At 45.4% G+C, this 15,304-nt stretch overlaps 5 protein-coding genes across 5 annotated transcripts; 2 read left to right on the forward strand and 3 right to left on the reverse strand.

The window, feature by feature from the left end:
- Positions 1–45: 45 nt before the first annotated feature.
- Positions 46–849, forward strand: EDB82DRAFT_497036 (uncharacterized protein). Its single transcript, XM_025733917.2, has 3 exons — positions 46–178; positions 238–348; positions 412–849. Exons 1-3 carry the CDS (start codon positions 113–115, stop codon positions 565–567), a joined length of 333 nt encoding a protein of 110 aa, XP_025584776.2. The 5' UTR covers positions 46–112; the 3' UTR covers positions 568–849.
- A 3,013-nt stretch (positions 850–3,862) lies between these two features.
- On the forward strand, positions 3,863–4,589 carry EDB82DRAFT_474372 (uncharacterized protein; the record flags this gene model as incomplete). Its single annotated transcript, XM_025733918.2, has 2 exons — positions 3,863–3,912; positions 3,962–4,589. The coding sequence occupies 2 exons, from the start codon at positions 3,863–3,865 to the stop codon at positions 4,587–4,589; spliced, it is 678 nt and encodes a 225-aa protein (XP_025584777.2).
- A 1,274-nt stretch (positions 4,590–5,863) lies between these two features.
- EDB82DRAFT_523674 (uncharacterized protein) lies at positions 5,864–6,540 on the reverse strand (the record flags this gene model as incomplete). The annotated part of the gene is made up of 2 exons (XM_065609118.1): positions 5,864–6,440; positions 6,494–6,540. The coding sequence occupies 2 exons, from the start codon at positions 6,538–6,540 to the stop codon at positions 5,864–5,866; spliced, it is 624 nt and encodes a 207-aa protein (XP_065464640.1).
- Positions 6,541–7,982: 1,442 nt separating this feature from the next.
- On the reverse strand, positions 7,983–8,815 carry EDB82DRAFT_554573 (uncharacterized protein; the record flags this gene model as incomplete). The annotated part of the gene is made up of 2 exons (XM_025733921.2): positions 8,658–8,815; positions 7,983–8,604 (listed from the first exon to the last, which is right to left on the reverse strand). Exons 1-2 carry the CDS (start codon positions 8,750–8,752, stop codon positions 7,983–7,985), a joined length of 717 nt encoding a protein of 238 aa, XP_025584779.2. The 5' UTR covers positions 8,753–8,815.
- Positions 8,816–11,259: 2,444 nt separating this feature from the next.
- Positions 11,260–12,038, reverse strand: EDB82DRAFT_554575 (uncharacterized protein; the record flags this gene model as incomplete). Its single annotated transcript, XM_025733923.2, has 2 exons — positions 11,260–11,813; positions 11,881–12,038. The coding sequence occupies 2 exons, from the start codon at positions 12,036–12,038 to the stop codon at positions 11,273–11,275; spliced, it is 699 nt and encodes a 232-aa protein (XP_025584781.2). The 3' UTR covers positions 11,260–11,272.
- Positions 12,039–15,304: the final 3,266 nt, after the last annotated feature.

Here is a 15,304-nt window from a genome sequence, read left to right on the forward strand (position 1 = left end):
CAGCCTTTATGTCCGAATCTGTATCCATGTCCATGTCTGACGACGCGATTATTACTCCGCATCAAAGTCAACAGAGACATTTAACACTATCAACAAAGAGGACTACTGCAGTATGGCTCTCACTCACACTGTCCTCTTCCAATTCAAGTCAGATGTTGATGCATCTGAAATAAAAAAAGTGCGCTTGAATTTATGCCGTGTAACGCAAACCAACTAACCATCCCCACTCCGTGTCAGATTTGCGATTCCTTTCTTGCTCTCAAAGACCAATGCATCCATCCTACAAGTAACAGTCCATACATTGTTTCACTTGTAGGCGGCAAAGACAACTCTCCAGAGGGAATGCAGGTGAGAGTGCCTCCGGGCAATCATTGGGGATGAATAGACAATGACCTAACATGATGGATTTAGAACGGGCTCACTCATGGCTTCGTCGCTATTTTCAACTCTACGGAGGATCGAGACTACTATGTAGAGAATGACCCAGCTCATCAGGCCTTTGTTGCTAAAGTGGGAAGCCTCCTTGATAAGGCTACTGTGGTTGACTTTACGGATGGAGTTTATTGAACTTGACACATAAGTTGGACTCGAGGATTTCTGTCAAGTTTATGAAATTAGGCTTTCTATTGATATAGACCAGCATGTTTTGGAACATGAGCCTACTGCAGGGGATGAACGATGTCTTGAAAAGCCAATCGAAATTAGACATAGGAAAGCCCGGCGCTTATGCTCGCGGTCGGTCCCAAGTTTGTTCAATGGGTGAGTGCTAGCTCTTATTCGTCTTGTTAATCCTGTCCATAATATCAACTGTATCATAAGATCATTCCAGATATCTCCAAAAAACTTTTTAGAGACGCCTGACTCAGTGAACTAAAGTGTGTACAAGAGTAGCCGCTATCGGCCATAGCGACCTGACATGTGTAGATATTTTGGATTTGGGGACTGCCGCATAATCTAAGACTGTCGATGGATGGTGATAGGGAGGTAAGTTTAAAGTTCGGAATGTAAGGGAACTCTTCATATCTCCAGGCCAGCCGGACGTCCCAACAGCGTGCTAACGAAGGGTTGACCGCCGCTAAGGATCCTTGACGGATCCATTACTTGGCCCTTCTCGTTATGAAGTAGGAGATCTCTAGCCAATCGGTCTTAAAGACACATTCGTGAGTGATGGTATGTATACGGATCAAAGAGTGAGATAGGAAGAAAGTTCCTGGAAGAATGAGAAAGTGTTAGCCGCCGCAACGGGATCCAGGGGTTAGGAGCTGACAGAAAGATCAGTGCAAACTGAGAGAGTGTGTTAATTATTGACAATTGCTCTAGAAGTTCTCTGAGTTCATGAGCATAATTGGTCTGTTGATCCAGAGCGCCACCTTCTATTCTGGAATTGAGTCCCTTGCCTCACCAGTTTCTGTGAGATCGCTTGTAGGCCGCCTTCGAGGATAGACGCCACGATACCAAATAACGACGTCTCGGAATAGTTTCGATAGACAATAAAAGCTCCGACTGGATCGTGATATCTCCAAATGGAATGTCGAGGTCTTGTTGATGGTTGTGTGGCCTCTTGTGTCATCGACATATGTATGGCTGTAAATAAAAACTCCCTCCTACCCACCCCCACTCTTGTAGCAGCCTGCTACAATAAAACTCTTTATTCTTTTACTTGTGCCATCCACAAGCATGTGAATTCTGTCTCAACCAAACATTTCACACAAACAAACCAACCGGAATCCGACTCAACAAAGAAATAACAGAACCAAGACGAAGCCTCTAATATCTGAATGTTGGTATTTCAACTGCCGAAACTCCAGACGGTTCCGGATGAGAAGCAATAGAAGATACTCTCTTGAGTGAAACCGAACCACTACAAAGTCACTACGTATTCCAAGTCCAACATCACAGTATATCTTGGAACTGTCGAGGAGGAGGCCTACACTGTAAGTCTATCTCGAGAATACTGGCACTTGTTGAAAATGTCTGAGAAGCCTGTCCGGTGTTCGACGAACTATCAACGCCTGGTCAAGATTTCGTTCCTCGGCTTGATGTCTTTTGGTTTCGTGAAAGAAGCAACTACAACGTATTTTCAGGACAATCGAAATAGCCTCCGAAACCTTCCTCCCTAGTCTCTTTGCTTCCCCAGGCGGCAAAGACTTCACCACGATCGCTCAAACCTATCTCCTAGACTGCTGGGCGCTCTAAATACGCCAGGACTACCAAAAACTACTTGATTTCAACTTCTGATCTGGGGTGAGAGATAATCCTTCTGGTCTATGCCGCAAACAACTTATAAGCTTACCAGAGTAGACTCTCCGTCTCTGCGATACTGGCATTATATCTCATCTCGTTCTCCGACTTGGGCCCTTCTAGTAACATTTCTCAACGAGTAGTTTGTGTTATCTTTCGCTGCTATCATATCTTTCTCTGCTTTGCGCTGTTCGGTTCTAGAGGCCTTTATAAAACGGCCTATAGCTTCGGACTCTTTAAGTCTAAGCTTTCAACTATTTGTTACCGTGTTATACTATCTGTTTTTACTACCTCTGGCGTAGTTGGGATAACTGTCTAACAGTAACAGGTACCTATGTCTAGGAACGTACGCATCAAGCTGAATATCTATAGAGCGATCGCGAGACTATATCCAGTAGTTTTTGAAAGCGGAATTTGTTAAAAGATCCTTCTATACTTAATATTCCTACTCAAAGAATTACATGTCAGTCGGATACTATCAGGTGAATTTTGAAGGGCTTTAGTTAATTATAATATGCGTCTAGCCAAGGATCCCGACTGATGATCAGGTGTCCAAAGGTTCAATCATGTCCAAAAACTTTTACTAGTGACAAGATTCCTTGGTCAAGGATGAAACTTGTAAGGGGTTTCTATATGTTTCATAGAATACGTTATGGATTATGGGCACTGTAGGCTTTAGTAGGTCTTATACACGTAAAGTCTTTCCTTTCCACTTTGGATCACCCCTTTTTAAACCAACTGCCACATTTGCTTCCGCATAGCAAGCCTTTGGGCTGTCGCGTATGTCGGCCGACATGAAAGCATTTTGCAATGGGTCTGTATCACTCAATGGGTAGACATCGCACTGGTCAAGGCTTTACGCGAGTAAATCACGATTATGGTCAGCTGTATATAGTGTGAAAGAACAAGAAGGTTCTTCTCGGTCTTGGGTTTGAAACCGACTGGTCTATGGAGTATTGTCACTAAAGCTACCTAACAGAGGAAGGGGCTTCGGTTAGGACGGCTATATAATCAAGAGTATGTTCCTGCCTCTTGATGATATTTTATGTGCACTTTGGACCTCTTTATGCATTGCATATAAGCGTTTGACAAAGAATCGAATAGTAGGGAGTCAGACTTTTATATTGATATTATATTTGGTTGATTGCTCACCATGAAATATATTGTCTATTAATAACACTCCTCCACAAGAGACTGTATTTGTTCTGCTGAACATCAGCTCTTCTTTAGACCCCTCATCTGGACAGGTATCTAGGTATCCACTAGATCCTTGAGACGTTTTGAGAGAAAGGGCCTTCGCATGTGTCTCGCCGGGCGACATGGCACTGCCAGGTCTCCCCTTTTATCATATGTCGCTGCCATCGTTCAAACGGCACTGCCAGCTGTCAGAGGACCGGCATATCTCATATTCAAACGGGCCCGCATCACCTCTGACCTACTTAAATCTTCCCACCTGCTTTTTCTTTGTGAGATTTTATCTTCACCCTACATCAACCAACAGCAGCTGTCCTTACCACATCTGCCATAGACAAGATATCTCGGTAAGGGCTTTCTATCCCTTCATACCTCATATACACTGACACTCTTGACAGAAAAGTGACAGAGCAGTGGCCCACCACCCATGGCACTGTCATATCAAAAACTATTGGCAAGACACTTGCCCGCCACGCCGTGAGTATTTCTTTCTATAGTCTTTATATCTCACATGCTTATTGTATAGTGGATTTCATGATCCCAGTAAACAATACTTGTTCAAAAATGAAGATAACGAGTTTCTTGTCGACTGGGATACTCTTGGCACCTGGCCTCAGCTTCTCAAGGCATGCCAAGATGACAACATCTATCTTTTCAAGTTCATGGATACGCGTCAGGCCTGCTGCTGTATTCGAATCATCAAAAGCAAGTCCGCCCACTTTGACAGTGACGAGTACCTACAGCCCATTCTCGGTCCAAATGGCTGCGTAGAAGACAAAGACAGTGATAGACTTCTTTATCACTTGAAGATCTACGAATTCGCCACTTTCTACAAGATCAAGTCTCTGCAAAGTCTTTCATTTCACTATTTGAAACTGGCTGGTGACCAACTCGGCTTTGTTTATCTTGCGGGAATCTTGTCGAAGCAGAACTTCCAATTCAACGGCAAGGACTCCTTGTTTATTTCGTACATGCGAGAGAGGGCCAAAATGCATGGCGAGATTCTCAGCCGTCGGGACCAGCTCAACGTTAGCGAGGATTGGAAGTTCAGCAAGACCCTGGAAAACTTCCTTCTGGGTACTATCGTCGACATGAAGATGGAAATCCAGCAGCTTAAGGCTGCCGCCGCCAACAACAACGACGACGGACCGTAGTAGACGTTTCGTCTCTGCAACACAAGAGCTGTCATGAATAGCTCTTTACTACCGGGGAATTAGTCGGTGGAGGGAGGACATGAAAGTACTATTGGGACATTGGAGCGGACTGGAAAGGCACACAGGTCAAGCAGAAGTATTTTGCACATGCCTACACACGCCAAGATGATTTGTCATGGTTAATTATGTTGGCTAATTTGATCTTGGCGGCAAAGGAGGATAGGGCTTTATGCCACGAGAGAGAAAACCACACTTTGTACTCTAGTCCAATTGAAAGAATGTCCCCTCTCATGAGTAACATAAAAGATGGCCTCCAAGGTTCAGGGTACAAACATGAATGATCTAAGATTCTAGTCCGAATAGTATAAAGCGGCCTCTAGTTTCTTCTCTTCTGTCTTAAGTAGTTAAATATATTGATACAATGAGGCCGCTTTTATATATTCTTCGCTGAATGTGCATGTTGACTCTGGGGACCGAAAATAAGATGGTAGGGACAAAGGCCCAGAATCGCTCCTGTCTTCGTCTTGAGCAAGGGTATTATATGACCCATCTGAAGCGTCAGTATTACTCCTAGACAAGAGGTAATGAGTATCAATTACATCATACTTTCAGTGTGAGTGTGATCCAGATATAGATTCCCAATCGCTTTATTAAAAGTCGGCATCAGGGTATCGAATAAATTGCCAGCTAGGAGCATGAGACGATATTATTAGGTCGACACTCGATTTTAATACGTAATTATTAAAGGGAGGGAAGTATAGATAGTATATGAACTGAATTCTGCCATCTTCGGTACCCGAGTGTCTGCTTTAATCTGCTAGGTGATGCTCCTGATAAACGGGAGATAGGATACAGAACCGAACCTCACTTCAGTAAGATAGACAATGAACCACATCATACACAAAGTAGAGCGTTCCAAGATGTTGCATCAGAGAACATTAATATCAAGTATTGATCGTACCTCCCCTTAGTCAGGGGTGGCCCATTCTCCAGCCAGTCAATTGCCTGTGGTACCCCAAATAGAAAGCGTTCCAACCTGCCCCAACCTGCCTGGTATGTTAGGGCATAAGATAGAAGAGAGTAAGATGGTATCGGGCTGACTTACCATTGTATTAGATCATCCTTGTCTATTCTGCCCTCTTGACAGGAGTATATAGTTACATCCATCATCTTCGGTAAGATCGTCCTAAGTAATCACTCCATTAGACTTTGCGTCGATTGTAACATTTGAAGAGATGGATCCCTTACCAGTAGGAAACAGCAAGTGAACTGAATTAGTCAGAGCTCTCACTCACACCCTGGTTGATGTCGTCAAGAGCGATGTAGAGGGTGCCGGCAACGGCAACAACAAGACAATAGTGCGTGATAAACTCAAGGGACCGGAATTCCTGTATGTCGGCCGATACAGCATCAGGGATTTCCATACGGATGCGATGATAGAGCAACAGGTCGAACCAGCGACTGTTGATCTGAATCCAGTCTGGGTAGCCGGGGAGGCAGCCTACAAAGGCCAGAAGGGGCATGGTGACTGCAGCACGGATGATCTCCATGCGGCAGAGTGCACGAAGACCGGGGAGACGGTATACTAATCCTTGGAAGTGAAGAATGATAGCATCATGGAGATCCTGGCGCTGGCAATTGAAGGTAGAACCTATGATAGGTCGCTCTGAGCGATAAACATCTTCCATAAGATAGTTCACAACGATTGCGGCTTGTTCTTGACATAAGCCAGGCCATTGGAGGCGACTCTGATGGAACAGTTCTGCGAACTCAGGTTGACGCAAGACAACAGCTCGGGGCAACTGAACCCGGCAGTGAATAAAACTAATGGTCACGAGAGGAACAGAAGGACTTTCGACAGTGAATAAGTGTGACTAGAGAGAAAAGGCAAAGATAAAACTCACTTGTTTGCGTAGAAGCTTGAGCCGTCGCGTACTGCTCGAGGAGGCATGTTTGGCGAGTTTTATTTCTTTGTTGGATAGGAAGACGGACAGGAGTTTGCAGGAATTCTTTCAGTTTATGGTTAGGAACTAGACTCAAGTGAAGATGTAACAAAAGAGAAGACTGACCTTTGCTGAGATGGGGGGGAGCAAGAATTTCTGCCTGGTCAGGTCTATTCTTGTTTACTCAATCTTGTTACGCCCCACTACCTACTACCTATGAGATTGTTGATAGTGGTTATGCTCTGGTCCCTAATGCTTCCAATTTCTTTTGTTTTCATTTCTTAGGCTTCCCATCACGTCATTCAGTTTCTTCGCTAGATCCCCCCTCTTCCCCTTCTGCTAGAAATCAAGCCCCTGTCTCTCATTCTTTTGCATCCTCCTCGCGTCTCAGCAAAGAAATTAGCTCCTCCTTTCCAACTGGTATATTCATATTTTCAACAACTATACGTTCATCTACTCAGTGTACTTCTACCATACGGATCTATGTTTCAAATCATGAATATCCACAGCTGGAGAGTCGACTATACTTGCATCCGAGACACTCGACAATATCTCCTTCAGCAACCGATATCACTAAAACATCTTCGGTCTTTTCTTTACTGATGTTGCTTCGAAGAAAAAACAAGAGCTCGTTCAGATCAGTTACTGTTATAGTAAGCCTCACCGGTCATGTTGAACTGTCCCGCGACATAACTGACATTACGTTGCGGTAGAATCAATAATCCTATCACACCTTCTCGAACTGCACTGCACCATGAATCGTATCAAGGCCTTTATACTGCTTCTGCTTGTCATCTACCGAATCATTGAATCGTGGCCTCTCATATATAGCCTAATCTATTTGATATTGCGGAGTAGGCACACAGGCACATTCCCACAGACGACTCAACGTAACAGCAATGATCTCAGTACTCGAATTATATCCCTTGACTAAGATTTGGGTTGCAGTGTGGAGGTCCGCTAGGGGGACAGTCTACACTTGGCACGTTGGTTTGCACAGCTTCGAAGTCATTAATTACAAAGACCGGATCATTACCTACACATTGCTTGCGTTTCATCACTATACGTTCCTATACATAGAGGCTGTGTTGGATCCCATACTAAAGGTTTTGAAATTTAACCTAATCTACAGTCGTCGTCTCGGAGCGAGGAAAAGGTAAAACAAGTAAAGTTGACCACGCATCCAAACCTTCACGTATCTAAACCTTGCAGTACGCAACTCTACTCACGTTTATTGCCATCAATATTACTTAAATCCTTCCCAATTCGGTTCTACTGACATATCATATGTTAGTACTAGTAGGGTAGCATAGTCGCGATATTGTATTCAACTCTCGCCCATTTTGCTACTGCCCAGTGGAATACTGTCTAAGGTCTCTGTCTCTTCCTTTTCCCTCCATCCTCTTCTCTTTCTTCTAAGTAGAACAAATTACGGCCAAATGCGCAATTCTCAATCTTCCGAGGCTTTACATCTATCCAGAATCATGGCCTTGTCCTTGTTCTTCAAGCGCTGATAATCGACCATGATGCTGATCATAGCCTTCACCACATTCCATTTGACATCGGCTACCTTGTTACAAAAATTATCCATAACAGTAAAGGCCTCTACTGGAACCAGCTCCGTTTGCGCAAAGATCCGGAGGGTGAGAAGCTTGATCAGCATGTCGTCTGTCTCGGCCAGTCGCCACTCACATTCCTTGGTAGCGACCTCAAGCATATCCAAGATTGTCAGTTTCTCTAGTAGTTGCGTGATTCCCTTGACATTCAACTCCTGCAAACCTTCAATTCTGATTCTGGGTGCGTCTTCGCGAAACATGATCAATCTCCTGAACAGCCGGATGACCGCCGACCTTTCAGACTCGTTCCGATTGGGGCCAGGAAGGCGACCTCGTTTGAGATAACACATGACAACTGAAACGGAAGCACGGCTAACGGGACTGCAATCTAGATGCTTGTTTTTATCGAAGAGGGCGGCGAAATCGGTGTGTTTCTCGATGAGATGCTCAGGAACGTAACGCTCTCCACCAGGGCCGTCGAAAAACTTGATTGAGCAGCAGACCCCGTGGTCAGGACTATGAAAAAACTTATTAGCAGACATAAATTTGTAATACAAGAAGTTACGTACTGAGTCAGAACTGGTCGGGACTTGTTTAACGGTTCAGGGTCAACGATCTCCCAATTGGAGCTGTCTAGGCTTTCCAGGTCTCCCGAGTCTGACATGATGGTAGTTCCTGGAGTGTGGGGCAGATGCTGCAGCTGGTAGTAAAGAGGTTTCGAGGAACAATAATCGGTGTTGCTGCAATGCTTTATGGTACCTGGGGGGGAAGAGGGGGGAGGGAAACCTTTATAGGCCACAGGTTAGGGCACTGGATTCCTCAAGGTTTTCCGGATTCCAGGTGATGAACAAATTTTGAAAACTCCACTGTGCCTTGCTTGAACTTACTCTACGTGGGCAGACATTGTGTGCGGCGCAACAGAAAAGTTTAATGGGAGATAATCCTCAGTTTACCTCTTTGGTTCATACTGACCATCCCATCTGTGAAGGCCCTGGAAGCCTCACTCGGCCGTCCGTTGGAGCACATACGAACTTAAAATTCTGATGATGAAATTTGAGGATTTTTAACATCCATCTCACTACCCAGTAGCTTGAGAGTGTCTGCATCGTATTTGAAGACCATTCGCCCAATGTTGGAGCTTTGCTGTACACTCACGTGATATCCTCTAGAGCCAACTTTCATGTTGTTCTTGCTTCACGACTTCTGAAACATAGTCAGAATATGGATTTCAAATTATGGTTACACTAGTAAGTATTATCTAGCAATACTTTGTATGCGCAATCAATTTCAACAAATGTGACTGTTGGTTTGTTCCCTTATGTCTAATGGCATGCGGCAAGCAAACAGATCACAAGCAATATGGACTCCATTACAAGAGCCACGCTATACTAGAGGAAATCTGATGAAATCATCGTGATTGGATCCTATTGTGTAGCTTGTGTTTTATCTCCAGTTCGACCTCAATATGTGGTATCGGGAATGTCATCCAGCTGATTGCAACAGTCATGGGTATGGTGCTAGAAGGACTAGAACACGTGCCTCCTCAAACAAACCTATATCTAGGCTGGCGGCTAACTTGCATCAAAGTACAAAGTCCCTCAAAGTGTGGATGGTGTGAATCGGGTGCTGCGTTCACTGAGTACATGAGATCATGCCTGATTATTGAGCTTTGAGCGACATCTTGAAAGGGGTAGCGGCAGATTCATGTTTGTGAGATTTTGTCTTTCTTTGACAGTATAATATTCTTCCCACTTCTCATTTCCCATTATACCAATCCTGCCACCTTTCATTGTTGTCCCAACTACCAATGACCGAGGTTATCTTTGATCGCCAGCCCCCTCCCGTTCTATCCTTTTGCGAACCTAAGAAATATTAGCCATCATCTTGGTACTTCATTAGATTTCGACTTACTTTTCTCCGGGAGGGGGGCTGGTCCAAGACTTATCATGATGATAATCACCAACTCCCATATTGAACAGACCCGACCACCCCCAACGCAATTTTGCGAAACTGACAAGAGTTAGCTATAGTCAAAATATCTCTGGCTCTCGACTCACTTTTCTCCGGGGGTGGCCAGGACAGGGCTATTGAAATAGTCAAGACTATAAAGTTGGGTTGGAGGAGACCCAACCTGCCCGTCGCATTTTTGCGAAACTAGTGAAAGTCAGCCACCATGTCATGTTATGTAAAGGTTGATACTTACTTTTTTCCGCTCCTCCACCCGTTCGCCGCCGTGTTATTTGGATCACGGCGGCTCATGTTCAGGTAATCCTGACCCGCACCCACGCAGATATATTTCTGCGAACTGAAAGGCATTTGTTGTGGTCATGCCATCGCGAAGTAGTACTTACCCTTCCGGTCCGAGTACCTAGCTAGGCCAAGGAGGCCAGTATCAAGTGGACAACCCACCCCCGCCCCGCCGAGTTTTGCGAAACTGATTGTTGTTAGTTATGGTGTAGTCCGAAGCTGTGTCATGACTTACTTTTCCCCGGTGGGGACAGTGTTCGGGCCATCGAGGCCCGGGGCGGGTTATACTTTCATTGATAAAAGCCGAAGTTGTGTAGTAATAACCCACCCCAGCCCAGCTTGTCTTTTGCGAAGCTGATTATGATTAGCTGGTATCCATAGCACCATTCAACAACAACATACTCTTCGCAGGCAAAGACAAGGCTTAGTGCTACAGGGGGCGGGTCCCTCCTCTCCGTCATGACGAAGCTGATGTCAGTGAGCCGCGGCCCACTTCTCTCCCCTTTTCTGATGCAAGGCCAGGCACCGTTTGGTGCTATAAGAGGCACCTTTTGATAGGAATCAACAGTCCTTTCTACACTCTGAGGCAGTTAGCAACGCACATGTCTCATCTTCAAGTCGCAACTTACACTTCTTTGGTCTAAGACCAGGCACCATCCAAACCCTAAAAAGGGACACCAGTTCGGCTGAATTATCAGCGTCGTCTGTATAGGTTACCAATGTCAGTCATTGTCCTGTTATATATCTGGGTTGCGGCTTACCTTCTCGATCTCAGTCTTACAGCGCAATGCTCACCGACATGTCTGGACAAGTCGTTGGGCAGGAAGAGCGAGTGAGAGGCTTTGCCTTCATATACCAGCCGTCAAGAAACATGGTGCAAAATCAATCTCTTCATGACACCAAAGTACCACAACAGCCATTTCGGCCAGGAGTAGCATCAACTGTCGTTCGTTGTTGTGGTTGGCTGCTGGCCTTGCAAGTTAGAGTCAGCGGTTATAGGCTTGCGCAACTCCATTGCTATTGCGTGAATGTGTTGGTTGATACAATGTTCTAGGAAGGCTTTGTACCACTCAGGGATACGGTTGGGCCATTCTTTATGAATGTGGTTGTTGACAAAGTCCTTGATTTCTTCCTCGGTCATCCACAAATTGATTTCCCATAGAGACGCATGAGAGTCGGTCGTCAGCCTGCTGATGGCTGTGTAGCAGCCTGCAGCGTTAAGATGAAACATGAGTTCAAACTCTTTGCAAATCTTCTCATGGGTGCTGTTGTCGTCTATATCGGGACGGTTGAGTCCTCCGGTATAGAGGAATGCAATCAAGAGTTTTTTGACTTCATCAGGGACTTGAGGGAAACGAATCTCTTCTCTAGAAGCAAAGTCTTCAGCATTATCAGGGAAGAGCTCCTCGAGGACTTCAAGATGGACTGCGTCTTCCGGTTGTTGTTCATCAAAGCCAAAATAGACTTGGATCATTTCGCTGATAACGAGGTAAGTCAGTGGTGTTTTTCTCAGAGGCGCAGGTCACCTGGGTAATAAACACTTACGGCTCTGGGAGAGGGGAGGGCTCGTCACGATCCGGGACAATGTCGTTCAACTCTTCATCGAAGTAGTAGTCAAAGTGTTTCTCTGGGTTGTTCGACGGAAGATCCATACGAAAGTCACGGGTTCCCTCTCGAGGGTTTTCTTCGTAATCTCGACGCATGATTATGGTGCTGGGATACTTTTGTGGAGGAAAGTGATTACAATAGAAAGACGGTGACATAAAGGGGTAGATGAATGTGAGAAGGAAGAATATATCAGGGAAAGCTGAATGGTAAACGATTTGAAGAATGTTTTGGGATGAAATTCTGCTGATGTTTTATGGGAGGGGGGAGCTGAAAAGAACGTGGGAGAAATATTTGTGATCTTTTGGCAGTGCGGTTTGATGGCCGATTCTAGGGCTGCGTAGACCAGACCAAACGCCCTTCCCCCTCGAATCATTCATTACTCAGCTATCTAGCAGCCTACAATATCATTGCATTGCATTTATTGTGTAACAGCATCTGATTTTATGAACGAGTCGTCTTCTATACGAATTCCATACCTGGCCAAGATCCTATCTTCAAGTTGCAACTCAGCAACTATTCTTCCCACGATGCACCGAGCTGCCTATTCTTTGTAGTAATTCTTTTTTTGCATCATTCTCTTCATCATATTCGTTGTTGTATAAGTACCATGGCCATTCTTCCGTAGTTGGTGGCCACGGTGACGGCAATGGTGGGTGCATTAGCAGGCTCCAACATCAGTGCCACTGCCAATTCATCTCCCGTAGTTTAAGCCCCATACCCTTCTATTCAGGTACTTGTATGCTGTTCTTTGTTCATCCATTCCTTTAGACTGCCATTCTAGTGAGATTTGGGTAACCGTGATATAATTTTCCCACCAAAGTATTTCCCCTATTCTATCTGGTGCTGTACCTAAAGCCACTCGCAGGCATTGCTGCATCAACATTATGCTGAACAATATACCATAAGCATGCGGTGTGTATTTATGATCCAATCCCTCTCATAATTAAACTACATCTATCCATGACCTTCTCCAGGTAGTTCCGTCTCGTCTCTGTGCTAATTACCTATTTTTAGGCCTTCTATCGTCCGACCTGTACAAGTAGAACCGCGATTACAACATCCCTTTCCACACGTCGCCTCTTCACTGTATCCTTACATCCTTGACTATCTTCGCTTCAGCTTTTATCCACTCCCAAATTCAAAGCTATGCGCCTGCTTCCTGGGTTCATCTGGGGGACTTCAGGAGCATACTGAAGTACAGGCACAGAGCCATCAGGGCAGAAATGAATTTGCACAGCTCAAGACAACCAGTTTGCTTTGATCGGTCCAAGACGGAGTCTTGGTGAGATTTGCAGGAAGTCACGTCCCATCGTCGGACTCGACAACACTCAGGATCAGTTCAACTGCAGGGCCACCTATTGAACCACTACAAGCTTTCTAGCCCCTTCGAAGTAGTGTTGATATTGACGATCCCGACAATGAGTAATTCCATTGCAGGAGGTCTCGAGGCTGGCGGTTCGAGATACAGAGAGCTTGAGTTAGCCTCTAGGGAATCATTTTGGATATCTGAACCCGACCATTTCATGCTTCTTCATGCCAGTTTGGTTACTCAAAGACGAGTAGCTCTTAGAACACTGTCTCTTTGTTCCACATGTCTACACCGAGAGTTCTTCTGGTTCTTCCTTCTCTCATGTAAGTCTGGCTATGTTGACAATGGTCCGAGAGTGACTTGACTACGTCGAGTGTCATATCGTGGTAGAGTGGTAGGTGTTGTCTTTCTATGTACAATGTAGCAGTTATCATGCTAACTCTTTCTCGATAGCTCTATCCACCTCCAAGCACAGCCATAATTGTACCGAAATGTACCTCATCGGAAAGCCTCGAACTTCGCTGTCTCCTCAATGCGGACATTATCAATGCCCAGTCGTCAGTCCCCCCTGTCTCCATTAGTAAGCCACCAGCTGACAACACCACAGATGAGATCCTCCCCGCAAAGCGCCAGCGAATTTTTGGGTGTTGTATTCTCAAATAACCTTTTCGACTACAGAAAGTTTCCGAACAGGAAGACTGATGAGTACCGCCAACTTCACCCTGTGCATTGACTTGGTCTTCCGTCTGGAGATCTTTCATCTCCTCTCCTGGACCTCAGAGATGGAAGCAGTATGGGTCGTAGAGGTAATGGTCTTTCGGCTCTACGCAGTATCAGCATCAATGTTAACGAGGGTACGTCAGGAGATCTATAACTATATATCACCTGAAACAACGCTTTATAATGGGAGTGATGTGGTGTTGGGGGTTGTATTTACTTATGTATCGGCGGATTTCACCAGTACTGAAACACGTGGGCGTGTCAAGTCCAGTCTGAAAGTTTTTTCAAGAGCAATATAAACAGTTCGTCTCGATGCAGAGCTTGAGTTCAAAGGCCAAGAACATTTCCGACAACCTCTGGTGCATCTATCGAACGTCTTGCCGCTTCGACAATCCCAAAGCTCCATACTATGCATTTAACATTGGTGCTCGGTTGTTGAGATCCGACCACGAATTTGTTGACTCGTTCCTTAACAGTCTTCCGAATAGATGCCTCAACTTCTCGCGGGGGAGTCGCCATATCATTAGTGTTGTGTTAATATGTGGTACCTAGACAGGGCGTTCTTATGAATCCTACCTCTCAGTTCACCGCGTCACGCGGACCCTGGATCAACGATTTGGAAGTTTCGGTATTTAAGTTCTAGGCGCTAAGAGAGACAGATGTATGATTGTCGATCTGCGCATGGATATTAACTCAGTGTTGTCAGGCCAAGTGTCTGCTGTCTTCGACGGTTTTGGAAGATGAGTGCCTGTAATGCGTTTCCGGAGCTGTCAATCCGGACCGACAGGACTATGGATGAGGTCAGAGGTCCTTGTTTTGGGAAGAGGGAGGCGGTAGAGCTACTTCTTCTGCCCCCTGATAAGTTTGAGCCCATGTTCGTTTCGCCACCAGGTTTAGGAACTACATCTATGCTCGTTCTCTCCCCATCCGGATTCTGTAGCAGACCAACATGCTCTGTCCGCTGAGGTTTCAATGACTATTGGGGGCAATTATGTTTTCGTCTTTCGGTCTTGTTACTTGATTGGTCCCTGATTTGGAAAGCGATGCATATTTTGTTGTCAACATGTCTTCTCTTTGTGTCAGACCAGGTCAAACCTACTCAGCCGAGACAGTCTTCCGAGCAGCGATGGCAGCAAGAACCGCCTCGGCTAAGATCATCGCTACTACGTCGGACTTGAAGCCGGAATCTCCTTCAGTCGGACTTGCTAAGCTAACCTGGGGCACAGATAGCTGGGCAGATCCGATAGCCAGGACTGCTGAGTCGCCTTCTAGAAGAGCCCTCGCAGTGGTCGCATCAGTACTCGATTTCCCACCGTGGAACCACCCTTGATC

The sequence above is a fragment of the Fusarium venenatum genome (genome assembly GCF_020744135.1).
Source record: "Fusarium venenatum strain MPI-CAGE-CH-0201 chromosome Unknown EDB82scaffold_2, whole genome shotgun sequence".
NCBI classification, from domain to species: Eukaryota; Fungi; Ascomycota; class Sordariomycetes; order Hypocreales; family Nectriaceae; genus Fusarium; species Fusarium venenatum.